Below are 16,015 nucleotides of genomic sequence, written 5' to 3' on the forward strand. Positions count from 1 at the left end.
GCCAAGCACCAAGGCTGACGAAACTGAAAACTGATACTTGTCAGGACGACATAGTGGCAGAGTCGAGAAGATCGAACACGATTACAGTCCTAGATCGTACGATATTGCATGCTAGCGAGAGTGCCATTCAGCGCACCTGCACGTGCATGCCATCGGTATCTTCAAATATCTTCGTCGCATGGCTCACCAGACGATTGCCAGTTCGTGCTGCGCACCAATGCCTGCTCTGAGCAGGATCACCGGCCAGAAAACGCAGGCGAGCTAAAATCGTCCTGCTGCCTAAGTCTATGCACTTTACGACGAATGATGTCTTCGCCAAGTAGAGTGACTGTTGTCCAAGCAGCAGCTTGACGAATTGTATGTTCTCGGCTGATGACTGGCGAGCAACGCTACTGTTAAAGCTTGAGGCCAGCATACTCCAGCCATGTCAAGACACTCAAAAGTCCGTAACTGTATGCAAATAATCCCAGACACACGGCAAGCTTGCCCATATCGAAAATGCCGTCTCAGAGAAGTTTTGCCACTGCCATGCGAGGCAAAGGGCAAAGCGAGTGCAGACGACAATCCTTGTTGATGTGTTGTCAGAAACAGCCACATCCATTTCTCAGCCTTACTTTCTCCCGCAGTGATTGATCTGTATTTCAAGATTAATCTGATCGTACAGCATCATGAAAGGGTACTATGGTAATCAACCAGCTAAAACCGTCTCTTCCTCTAAGTTCACGTCTTTGGTGTGGTTTCGTTCAGTGGACAGCACTTTTGTCGTTCGTTTGCCCTCCATTGACCAGGTCGACGGTCATCTCTGATCAATATGTCTACGTGTCATAAACGACTTCACCAGAGAAGACACTGATGAAGAGTTTACGCCAAGGGACCTATCATCCCAAGCCCAATACTATGACTTGGATTCTATGGTGAGCTCAAACCTGTGGGACTCTCCTCGACTGGGCAGATCCTCCAAACCTGTCAACCCCCGACACTCAGGTCTCCAGACCCCTCGCATGCCTCAAGTCTTTGACGACAGTCGTGTCAACATTGCCGATGCGAGCTATGCTACCACCTCACACGGCGACCGCCTCCAAACACAGACACTAGCGTCACGTCTCAGGTCAGATCCCCCTAGACCTGGTTGCGAGGTAGCAAAAGAAAGTACTGGTACACGCACAGGAACGTTCACTCGTGACGTCTCGACCAAGACGACTGCAACCAAGTTACCTCGTGACGCATACACTGTTTTGTGGTTGAACACTACCAGCGGAGGGTACACGGCTGCCCAGGAGAGCATTGATCAATGGTTAGAGTCGCCAATTTCCAAGCTTTCTGCCATTTGCAAGTTTGGGAGTATTGACAACATAAATATCGTCCTGACAAAGTCTCTGGAAGCAACGGAGATTGTGAGGCTCATCAAGGCGCTGGCCCAGCCCGAGTATTTCTCAAATCTCGGAATCGTGCTCGTCACTGTTCCCCAAAGCCCTAAGCAGGCGGCTCAAGTCGCTGAAGAGCGCTACAACGTGCAAGTGACATTGCTCGGTAAGCAGAAAGATCAGGCTGGTAAGACAGGCAGCGAACCAAAATAGGCCTGTCAGCACGAAACTTCCTCCCGCGTCGATGTCTCATAGCGGTAGAGACGAACGCATATTCAATGATGACAACACCAGTTACGAGCCAGTAGATGTCAGTGATATCAAGCCGGGTGCTATGTTTCGTGGTGAGTCACATTTCCTCCGTTTTAACAAAGACTGACTGTTGGTAGGAATCTGCAAGTTGTTTTTCTATTGCGAAGGCAACCCTCAGGTAAGGTTTGAGGGTACAGGCTTCATGATCAGTCGGAACACATTGATAACTGCGGGTCATTGTGTTTTCAGTGCTCAATATGGGTATGCCACCAAGATGGTTGTTTTCCTTGGCTATCGGGCAGAGGCCAACGGGTCTATCAAGCAGAGCAGCGAACCAGAGGAGCGCCATGCAACCAGAATGGGAGTTCACAAACGGTACCACTCAAATGCAGCTGAAGCAAACGATCTGGCAATAGTAGAGGTGGACCCTCCCTTTTCTGGGGACGTGCAGCCATTCCGCTTTACTGATACGCTAGTGGCCGGTACAGAGATGCTGACGACAGTCGGTTTTCCCGGTCGCGACAGATACGGAGGCTTTAAAGAGGCAGGCAGGGTCATGTTTGAGAGCAGTGGCACCGTGACCTGGAACTTAGCTACAAACAAGATGCTGCATCACAGGCTTGACACGTATGGGGGTAAGAGCACTTAGCACTACTAACGTAGCTTGCAAAGTTTTGTTAAATGCTGACTTCTGGCAGGGATGTCTGGTGCACCGGTACTATGGGATGACGATGAAGGCGGAATGGTGGTGATTGGAGTGCACACCAAGTGGGGGAGTAATGCCAACAACGCCGTCGCTACCAATGCTCATGAAGACACTCATGGGCTCGGCAACGTTATCACAGCTTTCATGAGAGCTTTACTCGCCCAAGCAGATCCTGCGTCGCAAGGGAATCGTAGCCGCCGGCGCGAGCTTACAGGCATCAAAACAGCAGTGTCGAGATTGGCGGAGATATCAGTTCAGCTGGACTAATCATATCGTGACTCCGCCGAGACTCGCTGTGCCAGAGCACAGCGGTAATGGTGGTCTGTCCATCTCGAGTACTACAAGTACTTCGACCTCGACTCAGAGCTGGTGCTTGGACAAAGGTAGCGGTTCAAATCTGATCAGTGTTCGAGAAGCATGAATAACCATGTTGACGCCCTTGACGTGAATCAGACAAACTCGCAGAATATCAGCTCAAGTTGAGTATGGTTCCACCCTTGAGACTGTATGAAGTTCAATAAAGTTTGTCTTGGCGTCTGCGTTCACATACATTACATAGATTCTACATCACCAAACTTCTGCAATGCGAGATCTGCCTTTCATGAGGGACGTGAGCTGCTCTTGCAGATATGTTTACTGTAACATCGGCTCCTTTTCAGCTTCGACACAGATTGTGTGACTACACACGATATCGTGGTGACTTCTTCGTTGCAATTAATATAGTATCACAATGCTAATCTCGATTTCTCCATCCTCCACGAAATGTTCGGTGGAAGGTATCACGTAGCCTATGAGCCTAGTAAACAAGAAGAGATCCAACGGCAGAGGTTTCTAGGGAAAATGTGACTCGAAGACCTCATCTCTAGGTCCACGTGACGACGAGCCGCAACGCATCCATCCACAGTTACTCTACCCGTTACTGTAGCGAGTCGGTTGACCACCACCATCATCGAAGTTATTATTACACCTCATCGGTTCCGACCCAACACTCACGCAAATTGCCTTTCCCGCAAGTGACTTCCCTTTTCTGTCGATCTGAATACGTACCACAACGACGTTTTAACCTTCTTCAGAGGCAGTACCTACCAAATCCGGCAAGCGTATAGGAAGTTTCTCGTAAACTTCAAGCGTAATAGAGCTAGCTGATGAGAAAGCTTATTTGAGAAGTCACCGCTTCTTGCTTGGTCGCTTGTAATGTTGCGTCATTGCTACATGTAAAATTTGACCAGCCATGTCGGTCAGTCTCAAGACGTGCTATCTCGCCTGACTTGTGGAATGCGTTGGTGGAAGAGTTATGCTGGTGAAAGAGGAAACAAGTGATCAGAGAGTAAGAAGGGAAGGAAAAGACTCGGGAAAATGCTTGCGGAATAGTCGAAGTTTATGTTTGATACATGATATACAAAATGCCCACTCCACCAACATTGCAGTACAGCGCTTTAGCACGATCTAAAGTCCGCAGAGCCTCCACCTGTCCTGGAGTACCCGCGACAAGTCAGAGCCGCATGAAAATCCGAACCACATGGAAAAACGACTGCATGTAAACTGACAGTAGATGATTTTCATGAGAGGGACCAGCCTGCAGACATGACGATCGTTGTAGACCCATAGAACCATGAGCTTGCTAGCATCCACATTCAGATAGCCACCGTTTTGGTGGATATAGGCGTTTCTCGAAGACTGCATGGTCCAAAGACCAAATCGTATTAAATTGGAAATTCCGATCCTTCACTACTGCACCGATGGTCCTTAGCATTCGATTAGTATTTAAAAATTATCCTCATGGTTGTGATACGTCTGGTAGATAGATTCCATAGCTACGAGATCCTCGTAGGAAGGCGCAAAGGTGGTCGCGGTGAAGCTTGCCGAAGTATATGGCATCGAGACTGCCGGAGTGGCATATGCTAGAGGGTGATGTGGTGTTTGATGAGATTGAAGTGTGTGGTCGATACTCATCTCGTCATCTGAGGAACTTGTGTCTTCGGGTTGGAACGCAGTATGTCTTTCGTGTCTGTGACTTGGTATCTCAGGATTTGATTGGATCCTGGTTGCAGGAAGATTACCACGCTCACTCGAAGTACTGCCTGCGATACTCCCTGTTGGTGAGGCAGGGCCACTCTCAAAGACGTGTCTGAGACCTGTGCTTTCTGCAAATTCCTCCAGGCATCGTCGAAGTGCTTGATGGATAATTTGTGCATTAGTACGAAATAATTTTGTGTTCGTAGGTTGCTCGTCTCTCGTCAAAAGTTGAAACTGAATTGCTGCCTGCCACAAAAGTACTGGTAGACGTTTCTGAAGACCTCGGAAGCACTGTCTGAGGTTCTCACCAGTAACCCACTCTGCATACGGCGATGCAGGCCTTCCGTCGTCAGGGAAGAGGATGCTGTAAAGATGGTACCATGCTTCCGAATTGTCCTGAGTCCGTGCCTTGACTAGCTCAACCTGCTCGGCGTCCATTTTCTCGACGGGTTCGGCGTTACGTCTGCAGGTTGCTGCGCGGATGTGATCGCGATACTTGTCGTCGTTCGGAAGATTCTGCCAGCACCTTTGACAACATCTCGTAGTCTTGTCATGAGTACGATATAAATGTTGTTTGAGTCGTGCAATAGACGTCCAATATCCAGTTGAGCAGTTGCGATACTCATGATCACCACTTGTGCTTTGACGAGAATGAGAGTAAGTTCTAGGATCATGTTTGGCATAAGGACAAGCATAAGGTAGCTTGTCATCTGAGGAATCTGTCGAAGCGTCACGTCCACGAGTACCTTCTCTAGTAGTTGATGGTCTTGGCCGTCTGACATCTGGTGAATTCGGCACTTCTGGAACATCGTCAACTGACCGTTGCATAGGTATTAGTATACACATACGTCCGCGTACCACCTGGTCCCCGTGTACTGAATTGGATGCTCTCTGTAGCTGAGGACGGGCATGTCGATCCATGTCCCGACTTTTGGGCGTCTCGGATTCGGCACGCGTACGTTTGCGCTTGCTGCCTGTGATCGAATCCTGCGTAGATAGGACCACAGTGGATGATCGTGATGAGCTTCGTGAAACGGTGGTGTCCATGTTGAACTGGTATTGAGAGACTATATACAGCAAAGGCAAGGTCTTGTATAGGGTGGAAGTGGAGGGAGACCAGAAGGCATCTATCACAAGTGTGCTAAGTTTCTGCCTTCGTCTGGGTGGGAGTCATGTCATTGCACAAAGCAGCGATGTAAACAAGCGCAGCGCAGTGTTCCAGCGTGTCCCGATGAGTCGCTCTATCCAGATTCACATAAGCATTGTGGCTAGAAATAGTATAGTAGTCCACCAAGGTCTTCAATATCCGTGCTGCGCAGTACTTGCATCAGATATTGTCCAGAATAATCACCAGATCAAGTGCAGCCAGCACGCAATGTGATTCTGGCTCATTCGAGCTACATCGCGAAATAAGGATATTGTGTCTGGTTGGAGCATCAACCGGAGGAACATGCTGTAAATGGCCAGAGCTGATGATGAATGAGCACAACGTCAGAGGAGTTTCAACGAAAGTGTAAAGAACAGTGGTCCTGCTGGAATCACTTCGGAGCTGAAACTGAATTCTGGGAGTCACGGTGAGAGGGACAGCCACCTTCGTCAGGCATCAAGCTAATGGAGGCCGTCAGGATCGGCTAAGTTGCCAAAGAGCTTCGAAGCACTGCCTCTGCGCTCCAGACCTGGCTACTATTTTTCGTCACTCGCTGCAGACGAATGAGGTAATAATTTTTGTATTCATGGTACATCCTGCGCTGCTGCTACTTTTTTCTTGTTGACATGATGCAATTCAGCGCCGACACTTGTAAAGAGGTTGATGGCTAGATCTCGCAGGACTTTTTGCATTCAGCATCAGGAGCACGATTTCATGCTCGTGCCCACGCCAGTGCTGATTCAGACCCGATATCGATCATCAGCTTTGCAGATTGAAACATTGAGCGACCCGCACTTCAACTTTGTCTTCGCTTCGCATGTGATAGATGATGGAGGAAGCATATCGTGCAGTTGAACTCCTCTGGTACAATGCAGTACAGTTGCTGGATCCATGCTTCAGCTTCGGCAAACTCGTAGGAAGACTTTCGAGTTTGGTTTGACGATGGGTGACATTTCCGGCTAACGGTGAAGGAAAGAGTTTAGTGTGAAATCATGCATTAGCTTGCATGAGCGACTGCAACTGGAACAGAAGAGTTCTAGTTTGCAAGTTTAAGACGGCTGAATTCAGTTTGTAGGACGCAACGAATGATGGTATTTACAAACTGCTGACTAGTGCTAGATTTCTGGTGTAGTTGAGCAGCAATATCCTGCCCAAGACCGAAACACCTCGAAGCAGATTGTCACTTTTGACAAATGTGTCTGGCATTCTGCATGCTCCGAAAGCACTATTTAGCCGTGTGCCAGTGGTCAGTTTTTCTAACGAGCCTCGATCTTTCATACCACAAAACAGCTTCCCACTATCATGTTTGAGGATCATATGTCACTGAAAGTCAGCTGCCTGGTAGCACTCTTGAGCATACCAGCTGTTCTGCAGCGATGATCAGCTGCTTGGGGTCAATAGGCTGGTCGTAGCAGCCGAATTTCATAGATCGTAGATCTACAGAGCAATGCTGGACCAACATCATAGAGCTGATATTCCATTCGGATTGTGTTGAGTAAGAGTCTGCCCAGTTGCCTGCTTACCTGCAGTTGGAGTGCATAACCGAATGTTCTGTGGACCATACAGACGTCAAAATCTGGGAATAGCTGTTCAAAAGTGAAACCATAGTCTATGCAGGTGCAGGCTTCCAAAGTATGTATCGCAAGGGCAAGGATACACTTCGAAATGACTCATGATGGACCGCATGCTTGTTTCCAGGCTGAGAGAGGTAATTGAGACTTTGCACCAGGCATATTGTTCGTAAGCACGAACATCGAAGGCGTGCCCAGCTGATGGTCGCCTCTGTCTCTTTCTTGATAGGGTGGGTTCCGTTGTACGTCCTGGTGAGGCTTGTCCACCGTAGACGCAGATGAGACATAAGCGCTGCAAAAGTAGCTCATGTCAGAAGGACAACCGCCGTAAAGTACTGGTGAACTAGCTTTTGCGTGAAAGCAGCCTTTGATCTTGTAGAAAGATTCACTGGACTTATTGTCATTATATGAAACCGCCTGGACGTGCCACAGACACCATTGTAAAGGCTATCCCCTAAATCTGCATCGCATGAATGCCTGAGGCTCGAGCTTGAAGCCTACAATTGGTGTCTAATTCACTTTTTTGTCACCTCTTCCGAAGAATTTGTATCGGAAGCCATCTTTCTTGTTAATCTCTTTCAGCTTAGGTGGCTCTGGTATGTCCTGGTTCTTTGGAGGCTGCAAATTCGCTCTTGAGGACTTCTTTCTTAAGCTTAGTGGATTCACGAACGACCTGCCATTACTCTTTGGCCGCACGTTAGTTTGATCTTCGCGTGGGGTAGGTTTCTCGAGAGGTGGAGGAGGCGGATGTGGTATCGCTGTTCCGATCGGCACTTTTTCTTCGGCTGGTTGAGGTAGCGCTTTCATGTCTGTAGGAAGTAAAGAGGGTAAAGGCTGGCCAAGAACACCATTTACATGAGGTTCTGTTTGAGTTGGTGTCCGTGCGCCTTCTTCTTCAGCCTGTTCTGAATCCTCGTCATCGAGTTCGTCGTCATCTTCGTCAGAGAAGGCACGATCCGGGTCGCCATTGTAGACGACCCACCAACCAATCTTTTCTCCTTCTGCGAGTTTGTCTCTTAACTGAGCTAGTGCTTCCCATTGCTGTGGGGTCACAGCTGGTCCACTAGACATAGCATCTTCAATGCTCAGGGAGAGGGCCGTAGGGCTATTGCGAGGTGTAGGTGGGGAAGAGGTCTGCGAAGAGGCGGAAGTAGACGTCTTCGAAACAGTCGATAGAGGCTGCGAGGTTGTTCTGGAGTGGGTAGTCGCTGGGACAATCGATGACTCTGGTCGCGCTGCAGAAACCAACTCGGAGGCGCCACGACTTGCGCCCACAGCCATAGTAATTACCCTGTCAGCTACAAACGCGAACTTCTGGCTGACTGCGTTCTCACTAAGCTCGTCGTCAGGGTCGTATTGTTCGAGGAAATGTATTGTTCGTCCTGTCCGTGTGTCTTCTAGCTGCTGCATGAGCTTGGGGAATATCTTTCGAAAATTCTGGAGCAGAGTTTCTCTACTGAATTCATTCTGAATGTATTCGACAGACATGTCTTCCAGGTTCTGGACAATGGCGTGAACACGTATACCTGTGAAGCCCTCGCGTTGCCAGCGAAAGCCATGCGCGAGATATACAGGCATTGCTTGTGTTGTTCGTGTCCAAAAGGTAATCTAATGGTAGCTCAGAGCTCCGTGGTAGGGAAGAGCATCAACGTTTGCGATCTGAAGAAGTGGCAGGCATGATGGGACACATTGGCATGTTTGACTGTGGCAAGAGCGAGTCAGTCAGCGGTCAACGATACGAACCATGTCTGGTCAGACTTTGGAGTGTGACAGAGCTCTTCCCTGCGGACTGGTTGTTGTGCTTCAATATGCATCTTGCCGGATGCGTGTTGCTGCGACTCGCTGTAGGTGCGCGGAGAACCAAAGCGGACCAGCCGTTAATAGGGCTAAAACTTTCCTACCCGAAACTCTGAGGCTTGGCGGAGTTGCGGCTCAAATGTGGGAAACTGCATTTTGCGGAATAACTTCTCCTGCTTGTAGTGGTGTATGGATCAATCGTTCTGGCAGAAATGTTTGCTGCAAGGCTTACTGTCATTCCATGAGATAACAGATACTGAATCGACGAATGGTTATTGCTAGTTGAGCTTCTGGTCATCTTACTGTAGGCGACTCTGAAGACGACATCCTCATACTCGGTCAGGCGAGATTTCTCTTCCTAGTGGCTGCAGTCGAGCTGAATTTTAATATTCTTCAACCACAATCGAAACGACAAGATTTACTATTCATATCGGCGATCTAGCACCGCGGCTGTACTCCTTCGAAGAGGTGTTTTGTGTTTGGAAACGGAAAGAATTAAGCGTCGGATCAGGACAGGAGCCAATTTTATACACGGTGACCATTCAAGAATATTCAGTCAGAGTTGAGCATTCCTTTCATTAAATTCCGTCTGCACTAGATATAGTAACACAATGCAACAGTATACCTGAAGCTGTTCCACATAAACACGCCGTTACTGCCTCTTTTCCAGAAGTGGCATTATAGCCACTATTCGTCCACGACTCCTGACGCCAGTCTATATGCGCGCTTGCTTGTATCTTTTCCCTTCTCCTAGATCTTCCACCCCAGCAAGACGACTGCCACCTCGCAACAGAGCGAGCTTCGTCTCGAATCGTGTCGTGCAAGGGGACTGACATCATCCTCTCCAGATCGTCGTGCCAGATTGAGGTTGTGCATCCCCTGCTAATATACTTTTTTATACACAGACGCTCGTACCGATGTGACGGCGTCTCTTCTCTTCTTCTCTTGTTTGCATACTTCATTCTTATCTCTTCGCAGCTGCTCACCTTCTGTTGAAGTCTCGTCCACCACCTCTACCACCAAATCCACCACTTCCACCTCTTGGTCCACCTCTCGAACTACCACCACCCATACCCATGGCATCGAAAGCGTCGCCACTACCCCTGCTCCCTCCGCCATAGACACCTTTGCCACTTGGAGGAGCGTCTCTACCAAACGATCTTCCTCCATCTCGTGATCCACCACCATAGCCTCGGGTACCGCCATCTCGTCCTCCAAATCGATCACCTCCTCTTCCATCTCTGTCGCCAAACTCCCTAGGTCTTTCTTCCTCGAGACGCAACCCCTGCAGCCCACCAAAGCCAATTCTCTGTGCGAGTTTCGGACTGATTGGTGGGGGCTGCTGCATGCCCCAGCCATACTTGGCCAGGTTGTTCATCATATCCAATTGAGCCTGTTTCCTTCTGTTGGGGTTCTGCTGCTGCAGCACACCCAATAGAGCAGCGTAAGTGGCTGCCTTGGTATTGTAGGGCACACTCTTCACACCGACCTCGACATATTTCAGCAGCCTGCTGATGTGAGCCGGTATCTGTGCAGCTCTTGTCATGTCTAGACTTGCAGTGACTAGGTCCGCCTCTTTGAGATCTACACCTGAGTTCCGCATCTTGCGCTCAATATCGCCTCTTTCGTCGTTGTTGAGGACGAGCCAACCCTCACCACTCTTTCCAGCACGACCAGTTCTTCCGACACGATGGACGTAGTCGTCTGAGGAACGAGGAAGACCGATCTGAATGACATGCGAAACGTTAGGAAAGTCCATTCCTCGAGCAGTGACATCAGAGCTGAACAGAATTGCAGATTCAGCACGACGGAAGCCCTCTGACTCACGTGTGCGCTGAGCCTGAGCAAGCTTGCCATGCATCTGGTAGAGGCGGCAAGGATCAAGAGGATGCGGCTGGAACATTGACCGTGGTGCATCTGGATCACGCATCTTCGTAAAGGCGTCAAAGGCCATTGCAACCTCTGCAGTACTGCCAAAGTAGACGATGGCTTTGAATGGCATTGTGTTCTTGGAATCTTGCTTGTGCGCTTGCATGGCGTTGTATGCTACCTCCATGATAATAGGGATCTGATTCTGCAGGCCTTTGCCGAAGACGACTTGCTGAGGAATGTGTTCGTGGGTTTGAACTTCGTTGGGATCGACGGTACGGATGAACTTGAAATCAGGTCTGAGGGTTTCGCGGACGAGTTGGACGACGGACTTGGGAACGGTGGCACTAAACATGAGGGTTTGTCGATTTCGTTCGGCGCGTGGAGGCATATAAGATTGAATGTCGGCAATGGCAGGGGCGAAACCGATGTCGAGAAGACGATCAGCTTCGTCGAGAACAAAGGTTTCAATGTTTTCCAGAGAGACTCCTGTACTCCTGTCTGAGATGATATCGAGGACTCGACCTGGTGTACCGACAAGGATGTGACAGCCTTCGAATTGCATCTGTCTGAGATGCTGGCTTTTTTGCGTGCCGCCAACCGCAGTTTGTACCTTGACTGCAGTATTGGCTACAACTTTTTTGGCTTCGACCGCGATTTGTTCAGCAAGTTCTCGGGTTGGGGAGATAATGAGAGCACGAATATCGCCAACACTGGCCCTTTGTCGAGTTCGTTGCTCGAGACTACCATCGCGAAGTATCCGCTGCACGATAGGCAAGAGGAAAGCCAGAGTCTTTCCTGTACCAGTCTTTGCTTGCGCTATCACATCGCTACCGTCCAGACAGTGATTGATGGTCATTTTTTGAACCTCAGTCATGTCGTGAATATTCATACGCTTTGTCAGTGTGTCAATGACTTTAGGCGATATGATGTTGTTCTCGGCCAGTTCTTCAAAACGAGTAAACTCATGTTGACCCTCTGATTGCGATAACTCTTCGGTCTCTGCTTCAGCATACTGCTGTAAGCGAGGAAAATATGATGTAAAAGATCGTATATACTGCGGCTGTATCGATATTGAGGGTAATGATAATCTTGCAATAGGCTGTCTAGTGATACATCGTGAAGAGGAGGCGGCGAAAGTAATGGCCCGAAGAGCACTTGTCGCTCGACGAGTGACGGGTAACATTTCTCTATAACGTACAAATAAGTAGGTAATGAACGAATGTGAAAGAGTTGAGGCAATGAAACAGCGATGCGCGAGTCGATGTCGCCGAATTGATGGTGGAAAGATAGGACAATCAGAATGCGCGCCCAAATTTTTGGAAAGTCTACGAAAGGATCACCAACGGGACTTTCCAAGTGGAGTCTCAAGGATCAGGAGCACGATAGGCTTCGCGCCTGGGTTCCGAGGCATCTATATTAGTTCCAACGTGGTAACTGTACCGAGCCAGAATCTACGCTACAATGGACTACTAGTAGCACGGTAAACGTGAAGAAAGTGTAACACTCGACTGCGACTGAGTTCACAATACTGCTGCTATTGCCAGTTATGTATAGGCCTTCAACGAGAATCGATAGTCGAGTCGATTTCGTGCGAGCTCCAATTTGAAAAGCTCGTGCTCAAACATCGTGTATGTTGTTTGCTTGACTGCTAAACTCCTAAGCTATATGTTCCAGCTAAACCCGTTCCTCCTACGCTTTCCTTGCTGGGACAGCTCTCCGAGCACGGTCGTGACGACAAAACTGAAATGGCGATGAGATGTGAACCGGAAGACCAAGGACCCTACATTTAATGAGAGTCAGAGTTGATGTGAAGAGGCCTTTGTTATCAAGGCTTCCGTCCAGATCTAGGTCTTAGTTGAGTTGTTAGGTGTGTCAAGGAATCCTTGTTCATTCTGCTACCTTAGAGTTGGTCCGCCAGGCTTGGGCTTTTCGGGTGTATTGGGTGGTGGTCTTGGTTTTGGGTTTGGCTTGCTCATCTTGAGTATGTTGAGGTACAAGAATGATATTCTTGATATAGATATGCGTTACTTAGTGTCTTGGTTTTGAGAAAGTGTCCAAAGCCGGATTGGAACGTAGTTGGATAGTATGGAAGGGGAGATCAGAAAGGAGGATTTTAGAATACCTATTTATACTGAAGTGGTGCGTAGTCGCTACGAGTGACTCGTTGTCTAGGCGTTGTCATGACTGTGGTTGGTTGTTGAAATAGACCTCCATGAAACGTCGTGAGGTTGCCTTCTTGACCAACGTCAGGTATTTCTTGCTCAGACTGCGCTGTAACGTGCTGTGTGAGTCGTGTAGCTCATGCTGAAAGCTGATGTTTTTGGAAGTTGTCAGAGTACTGACTGTCGCTACTAAAGAATCACCCAGACAGCGTACGCGATCCACGTGTTCGGCCACGACTCTGAGCACGACTTGACTGTACTGGCTGTTCAAGCTCTAGCGGCTCTTCCTCTGGCGTATTCAGTTCACTATCGGTCGCTAAAATCGAGGGCTGCTGCGTGTTGTCTCGAATGAGTCCGCTGAAATGCTTGATGACCACGTCTGCTGGCATATGATAGTCAGGTCGCGGCCACTGCTTGTTGATAGCCTTCCCACCAAACACGTGTCTTGCAAATGCCAACGTTGCATAGACTCTGTCGCGTGCGTCTCTGCAGTCAAAAGCTTCGGCGCTTTGAAGCAATATCTCGAAGAATTTCCAAGCACGTTGCTGATCTGTCTCGAGCTCGAAATTGTCTCTCATCCAGGTCGTGTATTCGTTGTGCTTGGGGTGCCACTGTGGTGTCGCTCTTAATCTCGCCACTGGTCCAAGCATCTTTGTCAGAGCATTCGATGAGATCTCCTCCTCTTCAGCACCATAGTCGCGCAAGTCGTCAAGCCAGCCACTCAAGCCCAAAATCATGCCAAAGTCGATTAAAAAGTTGTATTCCATGCAAGCCTCGCCCCACAAGAACAGAGCATTTTTGGCAAGCGATAGCTCGAAGAATGCCCAATACCTAGTAAACCATCGTAATTGGCAGAAATCGTGGACGCGCCTCCACTGCTTTAAAGTGAGAGGCTCTATCCCGATACTTCTGAAGAACTGAGGATCCCGAAAATTGTATGGGCTTGCTTCATGAATCTTTCGCCAGTCCACAGCGTTGACCAATTTCCGCATGAATAACAAGACCTCATCCGCCTCTCTGGGCTTCTTGCCAAGCCATACAATTACGCTGGCTGCTCGTGCATAGACATGTCCCATAATCTCCAGATACTCGATCCTCTCCCTCTCATCCTCGTAGTTGATACACAACGCATCCACAAAGACTGGTACACCACTCTGGCTATCCCTTATTTGACAGAGTGCATCGTACAGGTTCTGACCAATTTTCACGTCCACACCACCTACTGGAATGGTCTGCGTCCCGCTCGCCACCCCACCCACAGCATCGGATCGGGCTGTATCGTCTAGATCCCAGGTGTACGACAAAGCGATATATTTGAATTTTCGTGGATCAACGACTTGAATCTTGACTCGTAAAGGATGCTGTGCCGTACCAGGTTTGATACGCAAGACACGTATATGGTAGTCAGGAAGTGGTTTATATGGCGGTTCGCCCACAGGTTTTGTAAGACGATCCCACAGAAAACCGAGCCGAGATTTTGGTTTGGCGACACCAGCCTGAGGCACGTGTGTTTCAAGTTTCAAGGTGCTCATTCTGCTCACGCGCAGATCTTGTTACTCCATTGCCACGTACAAAGAACATCTGTCAACTCGGGCCATTGTTGCAAGAAGAGATTGACATTGTTGACGTGGCCGACAGCCCTTCGATCAGATGAAGTTGGGGATTTAGCGAGGTGTTTAGCGATCGTCAAGACAATAGAAAGCAAAGACACGATAAGATGGGAAATTGCATCTCGGGCAACGGACCTGTCCACAGACGTGCAAGCCCAAATATAAATAATCAAACACTGCGCCGGAACTGCAGAAGGACATGCATGTTGATAGGACTTTGATTTGTTCTTGAAGAATTTCTTTCGAGTCCAGTCCGACTCCGAAGCCTATCTGTAGATGGAGTCTATGTGAAACATACAACCTTGAATGTTCCAATAGAGGATCAAGCCACGAAGTGATTGCAGCAAGCTATTCTATCACACTATTACAAGCCGGTACACCTGACTATCTTGCGAGTGTGGCCGGCAATGTCAACCGTGACTGTACTGATAGCTGGCCACGATTCTTTGAACAAGCATTTCGTTTAGCCAAAGGAGATTGGTCGTGCAGCCACTAAGAGGGCGCTCGTGCACAGGAGTCGTGAAGGCGACGCGAGGCATACCAGTCGTGAACATTGGAACTGATGAAGCTGAGAATCTGACAAGTGCGATGTGCTCCGCTGAAGCAGCATTGTTCATCACACAACACGACGAGGTACTGCAGTGTTAATGCGTGCCAGGGAGACGAAGGAGATACGCCAGAACAGTCTTGCAAACGATATGGCAGTTCAGTTAGGGCGGATTTGTGAAAATTACCATCCATTGTACTCTTGATTATGCTCCGTTCGTCGCACCTTCCACACCGATCATCGCGCTTGCAGGCTAGCGCGTCAACTTCAAGTTTGATCCGAGGTCGGATAATCACCTGCAAGCTAGTTGGCTCTTGCCACATCTCTGGTCGTACTTGCTGTCTGGGGTCGATCCGAAAATCTGGAGACTGACAGGATCGTACATCATGTAGGAAACAACATTCACCACCCCAGCATACTGTTGTTCATCGAAGACGAGTGTATGCTCGATACAGCCACAACATACTGGGGTTGCCTTTAATGCGTCGGCTGGATTCGCTTCTTCCCCTCTTTCGATCTGGCTTGCCGCAAAGGGCCTGAAGCCAATAGCATTGTGTCAGATCTTGGTCCTGGGGTTATCGGCGAGGGTTACTGGCAAAGTCCTTATATCCAATACACTGCTCGTGGAGCTCTCGAACAGCCCGCTGACTGCTTTGCTCATGATTAGCTAAGCCTTCGATTTGTTCCCACAGCTTATGGTTTGTTAGCTTCCGCTGCCAAAAATCTACGTCGAGCATTTTCAACGTTGTGCAACAAATATTCTCCACTACCCACGTTGAACATATTGCCAAAACCCGCAAGACAAGACCCTAACTTCTCGACCGAGGTCAGACAAGGTGTTGGCGCGTCAGAGAAGGGCTTGAGGACGCTTCATACCACGCCTTGCCATAGGACGCTGTGGGCGGAGGTCGAGCTGAAATGATTGATTGCGATCAAAACCACGTCAAATGAGACACCTCTCCGCCTCAGGC

General features: G+C 48.9%; 5 protein-coding genes across 5 annotated transcripts; 1 reads left to right on the forward strand and 4 right to left on the reverse strand.

Annotated features, from left to right (window-relative positions):
- Positions 1 to 1,001: 1,001 nt before the first annotated feature.
- Positions 1,002 to 2,589, forward strand: LTR64_007925 (uncharacterized protein; the record flags this gene model as incomplete). Its single annotated transcript, XM_064902241.1, has 3 exons — positions 1,002 to 1,551; positions 1,754 to 2,251; positions 2,315 to 2,589. 3 exons carry the CDS (start codon positions 1,002 to 1,004, stop codon positions 2,587 to 2,589), a joined length of 1,323 nt encoding a protein of 440 aa, XP_064751215.1.
- Positions 2,590 to 4,086: 1,497 nt separating this feature from the next.
- On the reverse strand, positions 4,087 to 5,385 carry LTR64_007926 (uncharacterized protein; the record flags this gene model as incomplete). The annotated part of the gene is made up of 1 exon (XM_064902242.1): positions 4,087 to 5,385. The coding sequence occupies one exon, from the start codon at positions 5,383 to 5,385 to the stop codon at positions 4,087 to 4,089; it is 1,299 nt and encodes a 432-aa protein (XP_064751216.1).
- Positions 5,386 to 7,566: 2,181 nt separating this feature from the next.
- Positions 7,567 to 8,634, reverse strand: LTR64_007927 (uncharacterized protein; the record flags this gene model as incomplete). The annotated part of the gene is made up of 1 exon (XM_064902243.1): positions 7,567 to 8,634. The coding sequence occupies one exon, from the start codon at positions 8,632 to 8,634 to the stop codon at positions 7,567 to 7,569; it is 1,068 nt and encodes a 355-aa protein (XP_064751217.1).
- A 1,201-nt stretch (positions 8,635 to 9,835) lies between these two features.
- Positions 9,836 to 11,908, reverse strand: LTR64_007928 (uncharacterized protein; the record flags this gene model as incomplete). The annotated part of the gene is made up of 1 exon (XM_064902244.1): positions 9,836 to 11,908. One exon carries the CDS (start codon positions 11,906 to 11,908, stop codon positions 9,836 to 9,838), a length of 2,073 nt encoding a protein of 690 aa, XP_064751218.1.
- A 995-nt stretch (positions 11,909 to 12,903) lies between these two features.
- Positions 12,904 to 14,419, reverse strand: LTR64_007929 (uncharacterized protein; the record flags this gene model as incomplete). Its single annotated transcript, XM_064902245.1, has 2 exons — positions 12,904 to 13,067; positions 13,102 to 14,419. The coding sequence occupies 2 exons, from the start codon at positions 14,417 to 14,419 to the stop codon at positions 12,904 to 12,906; spliced, it is 1,482 nt and encodes a 493-aa protein (XP_064751219.1).
- Positions 14,420 to 16,015: the final 1,596 nt, after the last annotated feature.

Source organism: Lithohypha guttulata, assembly GCF_036872675.1.
Source record: "Lithohypha guttulata strain CCFEE 5908 chromosome Unknown scaffold_7, whole genome shotgun sequence".
NCBI classification, from domain to species: domain Eukaryota; kingdom Fungi; phylum Ascomycota; class Eurotiomycetes; order Chaetothyriales; family Trichomeriaceae; genus Lithohypha; species Lithohypha guttulata.